The sequence below is a fragment of the Euphorbia lathyris genome, chromosome 2 (genome assembly GCF_963576675.1).
Source record: "Euphorbia lathyris chromosome 2, ddEupLath1.1, whole genome shotgun sequence".
NCBI classification, from domain to species: domain Eukaryota; kingdom Viridiplantae; phylum Streptophyta; class Magnoliopsida; order Malpighiales; family Euphorbiaceae; genus Euphorbia; species Euphorbia lathyris.
The window spans coordinates 32601032-32613796 of record NC_088911.1 but is presented as its reverse complement, the minus strand read 5'-3'; the positions used below and the strand labels follow the sequence as shown (position 1 = coordinate 32613796).

The following is a 12765-nucleotide window of genomic DNA, read 5'->3' as shown; positions in this document are numbered from 1 at the left end:
AAGTATTTTGTTCGTCATCTGCAATTCGAATATTTTTCATTAATCTGGAAATTTCAGCTCCAAATCCTATCATGGCAAGTGATAAGGTATGCTATTGTGGTGAAACGGTTGAACTGAAGGTTTGTTGGAAAGCTCCATATCCTAGGAGACGTGTCTTTGGATGCCCAAATTATAGGGTAAGTAATTATGTGGTTAATCTCTAATCCATAGTTAATCTAATTGAAATGTTTATAGGATGAAGATTTATGTTGTTAATCTCTAATTGATAGTTATGCAATCTCTAATTGCAGGATGACGATTCATGTGGTTATTTCAAATGGTTCGATAAAGGAATTTATGGCTTCAAATGAAAAGAGAAGTGCAGATTGTAAATCACGATGAAAAGAGGAAGTGTAAAAGTCTCAGTAATAGGGTCATTTTTGTCTTTTCAAATATAACCGCTGAGTTGTAAAAAAAATTGACCGAATTTGACACGTGACATTTGAGAAGTCAGACTTCAAGCGCGTCCCTTACACTGGTCAATTCTGACCGTCGAGAATGAAAATGGAGGATGAGAAATACCACTTTTATGGAGTTAAAGGGGTAAATAAGGCATTCGATAAGTTGGGAGGATAAAATGACCAATTTGGACAAGATCGAATGAGTCGATTAGCAAACAAGGTAAATTAGGTAATTCAAGAAAAGTTGAATTATCTCCATATGAATTATTTAGTAAGGCTATTAGAGCCGAATTTCCTTTGCAATTAATTCACTTAGATGTTTTGTGATGGCTCAATATGAGGCCTACTATTTCATCACTTTTATAAATGACTATACAAAATATGGTCACATATACTTGATGTCTCATAAATTTGAAGCACTAAATTGTTTCAAGAAGTTCATGAATTTCACTAAAAATCAACTAGAAATAAATATTAAAGCTTTGAGAAATATCTTCCAAATGAATTCGAAGCTTTATGTGGTGAAAAGGGGATTGAACATCAATTGTCCATCCCTTATACTCCACAACAAAATGGTGTTGTTGAGTGTGTTGTGGAGTGGAAAAATATAGCTCTTCTCGATATGGGTAAGTGAATGATGGCTAGAGTGAATCTACCAATCTCTTATGGAGGATATACATTGCTAACATCCATCTATATATGTGTCCTAAAACGAGTAGCCTCCAAATTTATCACATCGAATCTATATATGAACAAGTCAAAAACTTGATTTGAGTGTGCTTAAACCATGAGGTTGTACTATCTTTGGCCATGATACCTCAAATAAATTTAGAAAATTAGATCCAAAAGTAAAAGAGTGAATCTTTATAAGATACCTATATGTATCATAAGGATATGTCATAGTGAGAAGAAATGAAGACAGCCGAGTGATATAATTAGAATCACGAGACATTGTTTTTTTGTAGAACGAGTTTCCTAAGCTAAGAGAAATGGACCATGATCTCACTTTATTTGAGATACTAGAATCAAACACATCTCTCCATTTGAGTGGTAGAAATTTTGAAGAATAAGAGCAAGATACAGTTTCTCAAACTGTTGCGAATGACATAGATTCTACCTTTTTTTTATGATAATATGGAATTCAGTTCGAGTGGGAACAAATTAAACTATGACGAATATATACAAATCAAGGGTCAAAATGGTCCCTGAACTTGACAGTCAAAATTAATTTAATCTAAATTTGACAGTCAAAATTAATTCAATCTAAATTGAAATTTAGGTATTAACTCGTTTCTCAAGTTGGCAAAATTTAATAAACTGGTATAAGTTTTAGAGGGTGTTTGTTTCAGCTTTTCAGATGAGCGTTTATCGTTTCACTCCAAACCGCAGGAAATATAGCGTTTGGTTAGGTTTATATAACCAAAGCGTTTAGCATTTTTTCTGAAAACTGCAGCGTTTTGGAGCGTTTCACGAAAAGCTCCTATTTGGAGCTTTTCATAAACAGCTGTTTGCAGTTAGTTGTTATTTTCACAAAATATGTGTATTCTTTAACGTTATTTATATTTCTACAACATAATTACCGGAAAACAAGATTTTGTTGCGTTCAATAAATTTTTTATTTTATAATAGGATAAGGTGCAAAAATACCCCAATATTGTCTTTTGTACAAGTTGGACAAAAAATTTCCGATATTTTCATCGAATTTATAAATATTAATTTTCAATTTTATTATTAAATCACAGAAAAAAAAATCTTTTTTAGAACTACTGGTATGTGCAATTGGTGTATAATAAGAAATAAAATATCTATGTTTTCTAATAATATCTGAAATCGACCCAACTTGCCAATGTTAGAGGTAAAATTGCTCTTAACTGCCAGCGTTATGGGTAAAATTTCACCATTTTAGACATTATGAGTAAAATTATTTCTAGTTGTAAACGTTATGTGCATTTTTCACATTTTTCCTTTTATAATTTAATCGTTGATTAATTTAAAACATGTCCATTTTAGACATTTTAAATCCGAACAGCAATAGTTCAATATAATTTTACCAAACACTAGTAATTAAACAGCTAATAATAAACAGCTTACTGCAACTGCAAACAGCTAACAGCAACCGCAACAGCTATTAGCTAACAGCTGAACCAAACAGGCCCTTAGCATTAAAAATTGACAAAAATTTGTATCAATTTGTCAGAATTTATAAACTTAAGGGTGAGTTGATACGTAGACTACCAATTATGCTAAATTATCCCAACTATTAAAAGTATTTTCAAGAAATTTTTAGTCAACTCTTTAAAAAATATTATAAATAATTGATTTTTAATGATTTAAGAATGATTAATACATATCGTCTCCAATAAAACTTCTTACATTTATTTTTTATTTTATTATTAAAATTATTATTATATTTACCAATAGTGGTAAGAGGGCAATAATAATAAAATGAAATAAGAATGCACTACGAATGGAGAGAACTACTAATAGAGTGAATGAAAATAGTCTCAGGCCTTGTTTATCAATTAGCTGCTAGCTAATAGCTGATTACATTAGAGCATCTTCAACAGTCTTTTAAGTTAAAATTTGTGGAGTGAGAATGAAAAATCAGCTGCAACAGCCTCTTAGGTTCTGTTCTTTATTACTGAAAAAAACTGAACTGAACTGAACTGAACTGAACTGAACTGAACTGAATGATATTGAATACTGAACTGAACTGAATTTAACTGAATGCTACTGAACTTAACTGAATGATACCGAACTTAACCGAATTTAATCGAACGTAACAATAATGATGATATTAGACTTTAAAATAATTTAATGATAATATTGGACATTAATAAGCTTATAATAATAATAATAATAATAATAATAATATTTCTACCAAAAAAAATAATATCAATAATAAATAAACATATTATTAAAGATTAAATTAAATTAAATATCAAATAAAATCTAGGCTCGATAAAATCCTATGACATTAAATAAAAATGAGTCTAATTTAAATTAAAAATATAAATTACATACAAACACAAATTTATATATAATTTAAAACCTATGAAATTAAATACAAATTTTTATATGAATACACACTCTTAACTTTTTATTACAATTAAGTATTAAGGTACAAAAATACCTTTAACGTTTTGGGTCCGGGGTTATTTTACTCCTAACGTCTAAATATGAATTTTCATATGAATACAAAATCTTGACTCAATTTATCAATATTAAGGGTAAAATTGCTATTGGCTTCTAATATTAGGGATAAAATTGCACTATTTGAGATATTAAGGTAGTTGAGCCAGTTAATTTTTTAGAGCATTGTAATGTAAACGTATTAATATAATATTTATTTACTTTTCGCAAAATTTGCAAATAAGTTGCACCAAATAATTATAATTATAATAAATAATGATAATATATATAATGACAAAGCATAAATTATATATAAATATAATTATAATGAAAATAGATAAATTAATATATAATAAATTATAATAATTATAATAAATTACTGAAATTATAAATAAATAATGATAATAATAATAAATTATATATAAATAATAATAATATATAATAATTATAATAAATAATGATAAATTATTGAATACTGAAACTGAATACTGAACTGAACTGAACTGATTACTACTGAACTGAACTGAACTGAACTGAACTGATTGTTACTGAAATTAAGTAATAAAGAACAGGGCCTTAGTGGCTCCTCAAATTAATAAGAGTCTCTTCATTCTTTCTATTAATAGAGAGCATCTATTCACCTCTTAGTACTTTTTAATTCATTTTTTATTATTATTGAGGAGTCTATCTCCTCTCACTATAGGTGAATTTAACAACAATTAATAATTTTAATGATAAAATAATAAATAAATAGTGAATATAAGAAATATTATTGGAGATGGTATGTCTTAGCCACTCTTAAATCACTAAGAGTCAATTATTTATATTATTTTTAAAGAGTACACTAAGTGTCTCTTGGAGATGCTCTTAGTTGTTAGCTGATAGCTGATTATATTATCTTTTTGGTTAGCTGATTTGATTAGCGGATTGTGTGAACTTCTTTGGTAAAACTTAGTTGATTACTAATAGCTGTTTGGGTAATATAGCAAATAAAGACATTACAACAACAAAGCCTTAGTCCCGAAATGATTCGAGATCGGCTAACATGAACCATCATATAAATCCGTGAAATTAAGTCGTGTCAGCGACACAAATTCTCTCCCTCCACTCTTTCCTATCCACTACCATATTTTCCGCAATCCCCAATAAACTCATATCACTCTCGATCACCCTCCTCCAAGTTTGCTTAGGTCTTCCCCTACCCCTCACCACTACATCCATTTGCCACTCTTTAGTCCTCCTAACTTGAGCATCAAGCGCTTTTCGTCTTACATGGCCAAACCACCTTAGTCGGTTTTCTCTCATTTTATTCTCAATTGATGTAACCCCTACTTTTGTCCTAATTATTTTATTACTCACCCGATCATTTCTCGTATGACCACACATCCATCTCAACATACGCATCTCCGCCACCGACATCTTATGAGTGTGACAGTGTTTCACTGCCCAACACTCCGTACCATATAATAGTGCTGGTCTGATTGCTGTGCGGTAGAATTTTCCCTTCAATCTATTTGGCATGTCGGGGTCACAAAGGAAACCCGTAGCACTAGAGATGGATGTAGCAATAGGTTCTTTCAAACATCTCTTCATCAAACATCAATATTAGAAGTTTCACGAGTTAAATCCTCTAAAGTGATTCAAATCTCTAATTTTACTCCTAAAAAAACTCTTTGTGGAACAGGTACTTAATGATTTGAGGATGGGTAGTTGGAGATGCTTTAATTAACAAGTTTAAAGATAATTCTTCACCCTTGTAAATTTTATTTGGGAAAAAAAGAAGTGAATAGTTAAATGAAAAAAAAGATAGGAGCAATAAAAGAAAATGAGTAGCGAGTGTCCCTAGAGAGGGCAGCATCATCTTCTATCATCTCTGACATTATACTGCTCTGCTCTCCTACCTATTCTATTTTCTTTTATTTTTTTATAAAAATGGCAGACCCATTAGATATCGTGCAAAGTCCTCCAGCAACCTTTTCTTTCTCATTATTTATTATGCTTTTTATTAATTTACTCAATTCATTATTTATTTAATCCCCCCAATTGAAAAAGAAAACAGCCTATATATCCATTGAGTTCATCATATTATAAAATTTATGTCAGACTAAACAGTTTTGAAAACTACTATGAGATTAGATGTATCATTTTATCATTTTCAAAATTTACTTTTATAAAGCTGCTTAAATTAATTATTAATAATTTGGATCCATCATTTACCACTATTCCTTTATTTTTCTATTTTTCTATTTTTATTTCATCCCACTTCTATTCCATGCCACCAATGCCTATCCTACTATCCAGTTGTATTGTAGCTACATTTTTAATATATACTCTTATATATTTTATGAAAAATATAAATACAATTCTATAGATCCATTTTCGAACACGTCTATTTTTTAATAGAATTTTGACTATATTTTTAATGCAAGCTGGTAAAGAAAGGGGCTACTAATCTAATACTATGCAATAAAGCATACAAGTGGGAGATTTTTTTTTGGATTTCTGCATTCCATATTTCTCTAATTATATAAAAAAATCCACAGTATTTAATTCTTTTATGGTTATATTTCTAAAATTCTCTTAAGCTAGAGTGGGGTTTTAATTAATTGTAAAAATCTCTTATTAATTGTAAAAAAATGATTTAATTAATGGTAATTTTTACTGATTTGAAGAATTTTATTATAATAACAATCTCTTATCAATTTTATAAAAATGATTATAATAAGTTGCTCTAAACAATGTATTTATTAATAAAAAAACATGAGAAACTTATTTAACTTTTTAAATAAAATTAATTTGATTATATGTATTATGATATTTCAATTAAAAGTTGGTCCTTTTAAATATGGCAAGAATATTTATTTTCATTTAGTTTTTAGAGTGAAGAATATTGATTTGTAGTGGGATGGGAAGTAAATAAAAGGAAATATGCATGGGGGAAGTGTAAAGTTTGATTTAAGGGCAAAGAAAGCATTGAGTAGCGTGGAAGATTAAAATGAGAAAGCCTATTTATAAGATTAAAAATGGATCTCAGATCACTTGTAAGTAAAGAAATACTAAAGTTATACTCAATTTTCTACTTATATCAAATAAATAAATCCATATTTCTTTTTATTATATTGGCTCTGTTTTGCGATTAGCTGTTAATACGGGGAGCTTCAAAGGGGACCTCCTTGCCAATTCTACCCAAAATAAAGAGGTTCAACTCGTTGGGTGGTGTAGGCGGAAGGATGGGGTGGTTAAGTTGAACACGGATGGCTCCTGTCTCAACAATGGAAAGATCGCGGCTGGAGGCGTGCTCAGGGACGCGGGAGGTGCCTGGTTGTCTGGATTCACCCATAACCTGGGTTTGGGCTCATCCTTTTCAGCGGAACTTTGGGGTATTCTTTCTGGAGTCAAGCTTGCCAGAAATCTGGGTATTAAAAGGCTTGCTGTGGAGTCTGATAATATGGAGGCTATTAGTATGATCTCTAATAATCATGCTTTTTGTCTTAGTAGCCAGAACCTTATCAAAGCAATAAGAAGTCTTGGCTCCTCCTTTGAGTCCTTAGAGTTCAGCCACATCTACAGAGAACAAAATCGAATTGCGGATCGCCTGGCGGCGGCTGGGTACGAGGGGATGTTAGAGGACAGAGTTGGGGTTAGCTTTCCTAGGCTGATTCAAGGTTAGCTTTTGTCTCGGTGTTGGTTTGTTTTCTTTCCTGTTTCTACCAAAAAAAAAAAAGCTAATCGTGTAAAATTTAACTGATTGTTAATAGTCGTTTGCATAAAATTAATAACTAAAGACATGATAAAACTTTTATTTGAGGTTAAAAGATAGTAATAGAGGTAAAAATGTCATAAAAAAAAAAGATAGAGCAATAAGCTAATTGAAAAAGCTCATAAAACCATCTTTTTTTTTCAAAATTAGATTTTTAGACCCAATAAACTCTTTCAAACATCTCTTCATTATTACCACTATTAGAGGTTTGACTAGTTAAACCCTCTAAAGTGATTCAAATTTTATTCACTTAAAAGGTATCCCACGAGTTTCGAACCGAAAAATCAAATAAATTATATAAAGAAATGGTGTCTAACAAGCCACAACCCGAGAAATGTGACAAACTATTTAAAAAATTGAAAAATTCTCGATTCAAACCTCTATGGTCTCAATTAAAGACTTCTGAGTACATTAGGACTCGAATCTAACTTAAGTAACTCGAGACCCTTAAAACCTCTATGGTCTCCATTAAAGAGTTCTGAATACGTTAGGATTAAAACTCGAGATCTAACTTAAACAATTTAAGAACCCTTAACAACTCAACTGAACCTTAATTGGTATCTAAAATAAAATTATTGATTAAAAAAGACATAAGATCAAACATATAATGAAATTTGTCAAATTGTCATGAGCCACACATAATTGGGTGAGCAATAATTAAATTTAGAGAAAGGCAAAACAAAATTAATTTGGATTTTAGCAATGAAGGTCAAGGTAGGAGGAGAGAAATTAGAGAGGAAATGTAGGCATTAATTATGACCCCTTACAAAGATGATGGATGCCACCTTTTCAAGGAGCATAAACCACATGCTTTTATGGACTTAACACGAACATACATAATTAGGTTTTAACCCTTTTACAAACATCACCCAACCAACCCAACCCAACCCAACCCCTCTTTTTAATTTAACTCCAACAAACAAATCCACCATTATTGCTCTCTCTTCACCCCATGGTAATTATTTATTTTCTACTGCATTGTCATATTTCAACCACTGTTTACAACAGTAAAAATAATAATGTACCCGAATGCCCAAAAACCAGCAATGATGGTAAAAAAAAGTGTACTATACTATACTACTACTATACTATACCCCCTTGAGTTGAGTTGACACCTCCTTTCTAACTCACTTTGTTTTCTTGTATTGAGTGCTCGATTAGACCACTTCTTTTGTTGCATTTAAATTATATACAAAACAAAACTAAACTATTCAAAACCTGACAACCCCTTTTCCTTCCATGGACTACGTCTTCATGACACTCAAACCCATAATATCCAGAGATGAGCTAGGAGTAAGAGTGCCCTTAGCTTAACCCCAATTGGATTTCCATGTACCTTGATGTGGATAATGAAATAACTTAGCTGGCATTAACAAAGAAAATGAAATCTAGTGGAATGTCAGATTTGTGGATAAGACCATAAGAGAGAAGACAAAACCAGCTTCTTTCATCACACACCTTCTCCCCCTGACCATAGCCTCTGCTGCAACAGAGCACCCAAAGTACTACTACTCATATTGCATTTATGTGAACTCAAAGGGGAAGGTCACCAAATATTAAATGTATACAACACAAGTAAAAAAGAAGAAATTGGGTCTCTGGATAATGAAAATTTGAAAATTCTGTACATATAGATAGAGCAGAATCTGATGAACGAACCAAAAGAACAGTGACAAAATTTCCCGGCGATACAAAATGTTATATATATGTTTGTACAAAATGAACCAGAGATTCTATTCTACCGCCGTTGATACGATTTTTTCTGATATCATCATATGTTTTTTCCACTTACTTTAGCAGCTCAATGCTTCATATTTCACTGTAATTGGACGATTGAATCCAACTTGAGAAAGTAAATTCCCAACTACAGCAAGATCACGGCAAAATACTCCTTGAAATGGATTAGACCCCCCTGAAGCTGTAGCAGCAGCAGCAGCTATGTTTTCGGAATTGATACGATTAGAACCTGATATCTCCATTGAAGAATGCTTAATTTCATGTTTAGGACCTGATATCTCCATTGAAGAATGCTTAATTTCATGTTTAGGATTATTGTTATGATTCTGGGTTGTTGTTTGCTGGATTTGAATAGCAGCTTGTGCGGCTTGTAAAGCAACTGCAGCTTTCTTTCTCTGTTTTTCTGCAGCTTCTTCATCCATGATTGTGTTCATCACATTTGTGTATCCCTTTTGGAGCAATCTGTAGAGTAACAAAGCAGACATTCTAGCTCTATCTTTAACTGAATCAAGATCTCTGTCATCAGCAAACTCGCACCTTTCAACAAAGTTTATGGATTTATCTGGTTTATGTCTTATACACAGCAACAAATGAGCTCTTTCCAACTCGGATCGCGAACACCCTCGCCTCAGCCCGATTAAAGCATAGTAGTCTACGTTTCCAGTCTCCCCTGAAGCAACCCTCTGCTTCAATGCCTGAGTTTTAGCTGTTAATGCACAGAGTTTTCCTGGGATTTCCCTGTATCTAACATTGTGCCTCTTCCAAGCAGGGCCAGGGAGTTTTCTGTCTCTCAGGATTGAATTGTAGAGGAGTTTTATGTGTTCAAGGTCATGTAAACAATCAGGCAAACAGCGAATTGTTTCTAAAAGGGATGCTCGAGTTTCAAGAGCTTGAATGCAAGTCGGATCAAGAGCTAGGGTTTTATTGCAATCAGCTATGGATTCTGCGATTCTTCCTGATGATTTATAAGCATAAGCTCTGTACATGTAACATTCCGATAGGAATCCCTGAGGAGCCCCACGGCGACCTTCTAGAATTTTGCTGAAGTGACGGATGGCCTCTGAGTAAAGGCCGGCGTCTAGGGCAGCAATGGCTGCTGCACGACGGCGGAGGAGAAGTTTAATGTGGGATAACATTTGAGAAATGCTCTCTGATTCAGTCATAGTTCGAGGTGGGGATGATGGAGCTGATGAGCTGCTGATTTCGCCGGATATTGGGAAGTTGGAGACTGAAAAGCTATCATCGGACCAGGAAATGCTCTGACGGCGGAATGCGGCGGTTGATAGGCGTTTACCGGTTTGGAGTAGGACCATTGCGTCCTCCATAAGACCGAGATGGCAACAAGCTTGGCCTAAAATTGAGTATCTGTAATCATAATGAAACAGTAATTAAACTCAGTGGGTTAAATTGGAAGTTCTATATAACAGTAATTTTTTTCAAGGAATTTCGTTTCTCAATCCAAGATCTGACTTTTATTAAATTAAAATATAGTGAGATACATTTATCTTATTTGATGATTATTCAAAGGCATGAGCATGAGAATAACATAACACCAACCAAATTTTAATTTGGATAGTCAATAAGTTGAAAAAATAAAATTCAATATTAGAAATAAACATAGATGATGGAATTTGACTAGAAACAAGAAAAAGAAAAAAGAAAATGTCAAAATCAGAGATTAATTTCAATTTCTATTGATAAGCAATAGAAACAAACAGGCTTGATATACTGAAATTCCTAATTTTATGCTATGGTTAAAAAAGGTAGAAACTTGAATACTACGATTTCTATGACCCAAATCCATTTTCAGAAGGGCCAAAAATAGGAAAACCGCCTAGCTGGCTCTGATTGTATACTCTACATTTACTCAAACCAATAGAAACATTTCTACTGATATACATATTAAATAAAGCCATTAATTATATACCGAAAATCACAGCAACAAAAGATGCATATACATAAAGAAGTTGTCACAAAATTACCTCCATTGCCCTTCTTTGTCGCAAGTTTTACAAAGCCCAGCCATGACTTTCTTTTTCAAGTCGGAGACAGAGAAACACTTGAAACTCGGATCCTTGTCAGCTGAGTCGGAGGACGAGTCACTCGAAGGGAGAAGTTTGACTCGGTCTCTCACAAGCTGCTGCGACGAGTTATCAGAAGATACAGAACTTGAGTCGTCATTTCCCATTTTCAGGCTAGGAATGTAATCCTGGAGCATATCTGCTACATCTCTGAATCGCCTAAGGAAAAGCAAAGATCTCGCTTTCAATTCAAGCGCAACTTCAAATCGAGGAGACAGAGCTAGAGCCGCGTCTAGAAGACTCAAAGCAGAAGCAATTTCACTCTGTTCCTGAGTCGCAATCAGATTTCTCGCATCTTTAACATACTTATCGACAATCTGAAAAGAGTAGAAACAAATTAATCCATATCAATCAGAAATTTAATCGAAGCAAAACATTGAAGATCAATGCCAAAAACAGGAAAACCGATTGAATCATCAAAATCAAAATCAAAATACCTTCCGATTAGTGAGCCACCAGTGTTTCCTTTCAGGTGCATTGATGCATGGAGAAGTAGACATGGTTGCTCTCTCAATCTCTATATCTGTTCTTGATGATGATGATGAAGATGAAGATGTCGAAGAAGAATCGATTATATAAACACTTCACTTTCCCTTTTTCTCCTCTCTCTTTTGTATATTTATCTCAAAACAACATACATTTTTCGTTCCTATAATCAAAGCGAGTAGAGAGAGAGAGAGAGGAGAGAATGTTGATTTAAAAAAAAAATCTGAATTTGGAGTGTAAATAGGGAAGTGTTTGGGAGAGAGAAAAACTGCGAAAAATTAGAAGAAAATAAATAATGGATTAGAAAATAAAAAATGCCAGCTTTGACCTCAGAGAAAGCTTTGATCCTTCAACTTCATAGCTGGCACAACACCATCCCCTTAGATTCTCTCTCTTCACTAGACTAGGACCTCTATGTAAAATAAAAATAATAGAACGGGGTCTAATTATTTTTACCTGATATAGCCGGTGGATGTCATGATTATGACTTGGTATTCCCGGTGACCCGTCACGGGTCCTCGGGTTCAACTACCGGAGAAAAGATAAGGCGCCAGCAAAATGCCCACAAAAGTAAGTAGAGATAGAAAATCTCTCCAGTTATTTATAGGTCATTTACTCATTTGCCCTTGTATTGATGGCATTACGTACTTTCTCATCAATTTACCCCAACTAATCACTCTGAAGCTCTCTCTGGTTCTCATTATGTTTTTATTACTGTACTCTGTGAAAAACTGAAAATATCCCACCAACTTCCATTAAAATTTCATAATAATAAGTAAAACCCTATTTTTCCATTAAAATTTCAAAGCAGTTGAAAATTGATGATTTATTTTCAGTTATATCTAATTCACTTAAAAGGGATAATTCAAACTAATTAAAGTTAATTTAATGGCAACAAATCTCGTTTAAAGTAGATTTCGAATCCTCACGGATACATCAACTTTTAATAGGGGTTGTATAAGTAAAGTTAATTTAAGCAGATTTCGAATCCTCACGGATATATCAAGTTTTAATTGGGATTGTATAATTAAAGTTAGATTTCGAATCCTCACGGATACATCAAGATTTAATTGGAATTGTATAATTAAAGTTAGATTTCGAATCCTCACGGATACATCAAGTTTTAATT

General features: G+C 32.8%; 1 protein-coding gene across 1 annotated transcript; it reads right to left on the bottom strand.

Annotated features, from left to right (window-relative positions):
• Nucleotides 1-8908: 8908 nt before the first annotated feature.
• On the bottom strand, nt 8909-12005 carry LOC136217676 (uncharacterized). The gene is made up of 3 exons (XM_066004292.1): nt 11588-12005; nt 11052-11467; nt 8909-10434 (listed from the first exon to the last, which is right to left on the bottom strand). The coding sequence occupies exons 1-3, from the start codon at nt 11648-11650 to the stop codon at nt 9126-9128; spliced, it is 1788 nt and encodes a 595-aa protein (XP_065860364.1). The 5' UTR covers nt 11651-12005; the 3' UTR covers nt 8909-9125.
• Between the last annotated feature and the right edge of the window lie 760 nt (nt 12006-12765).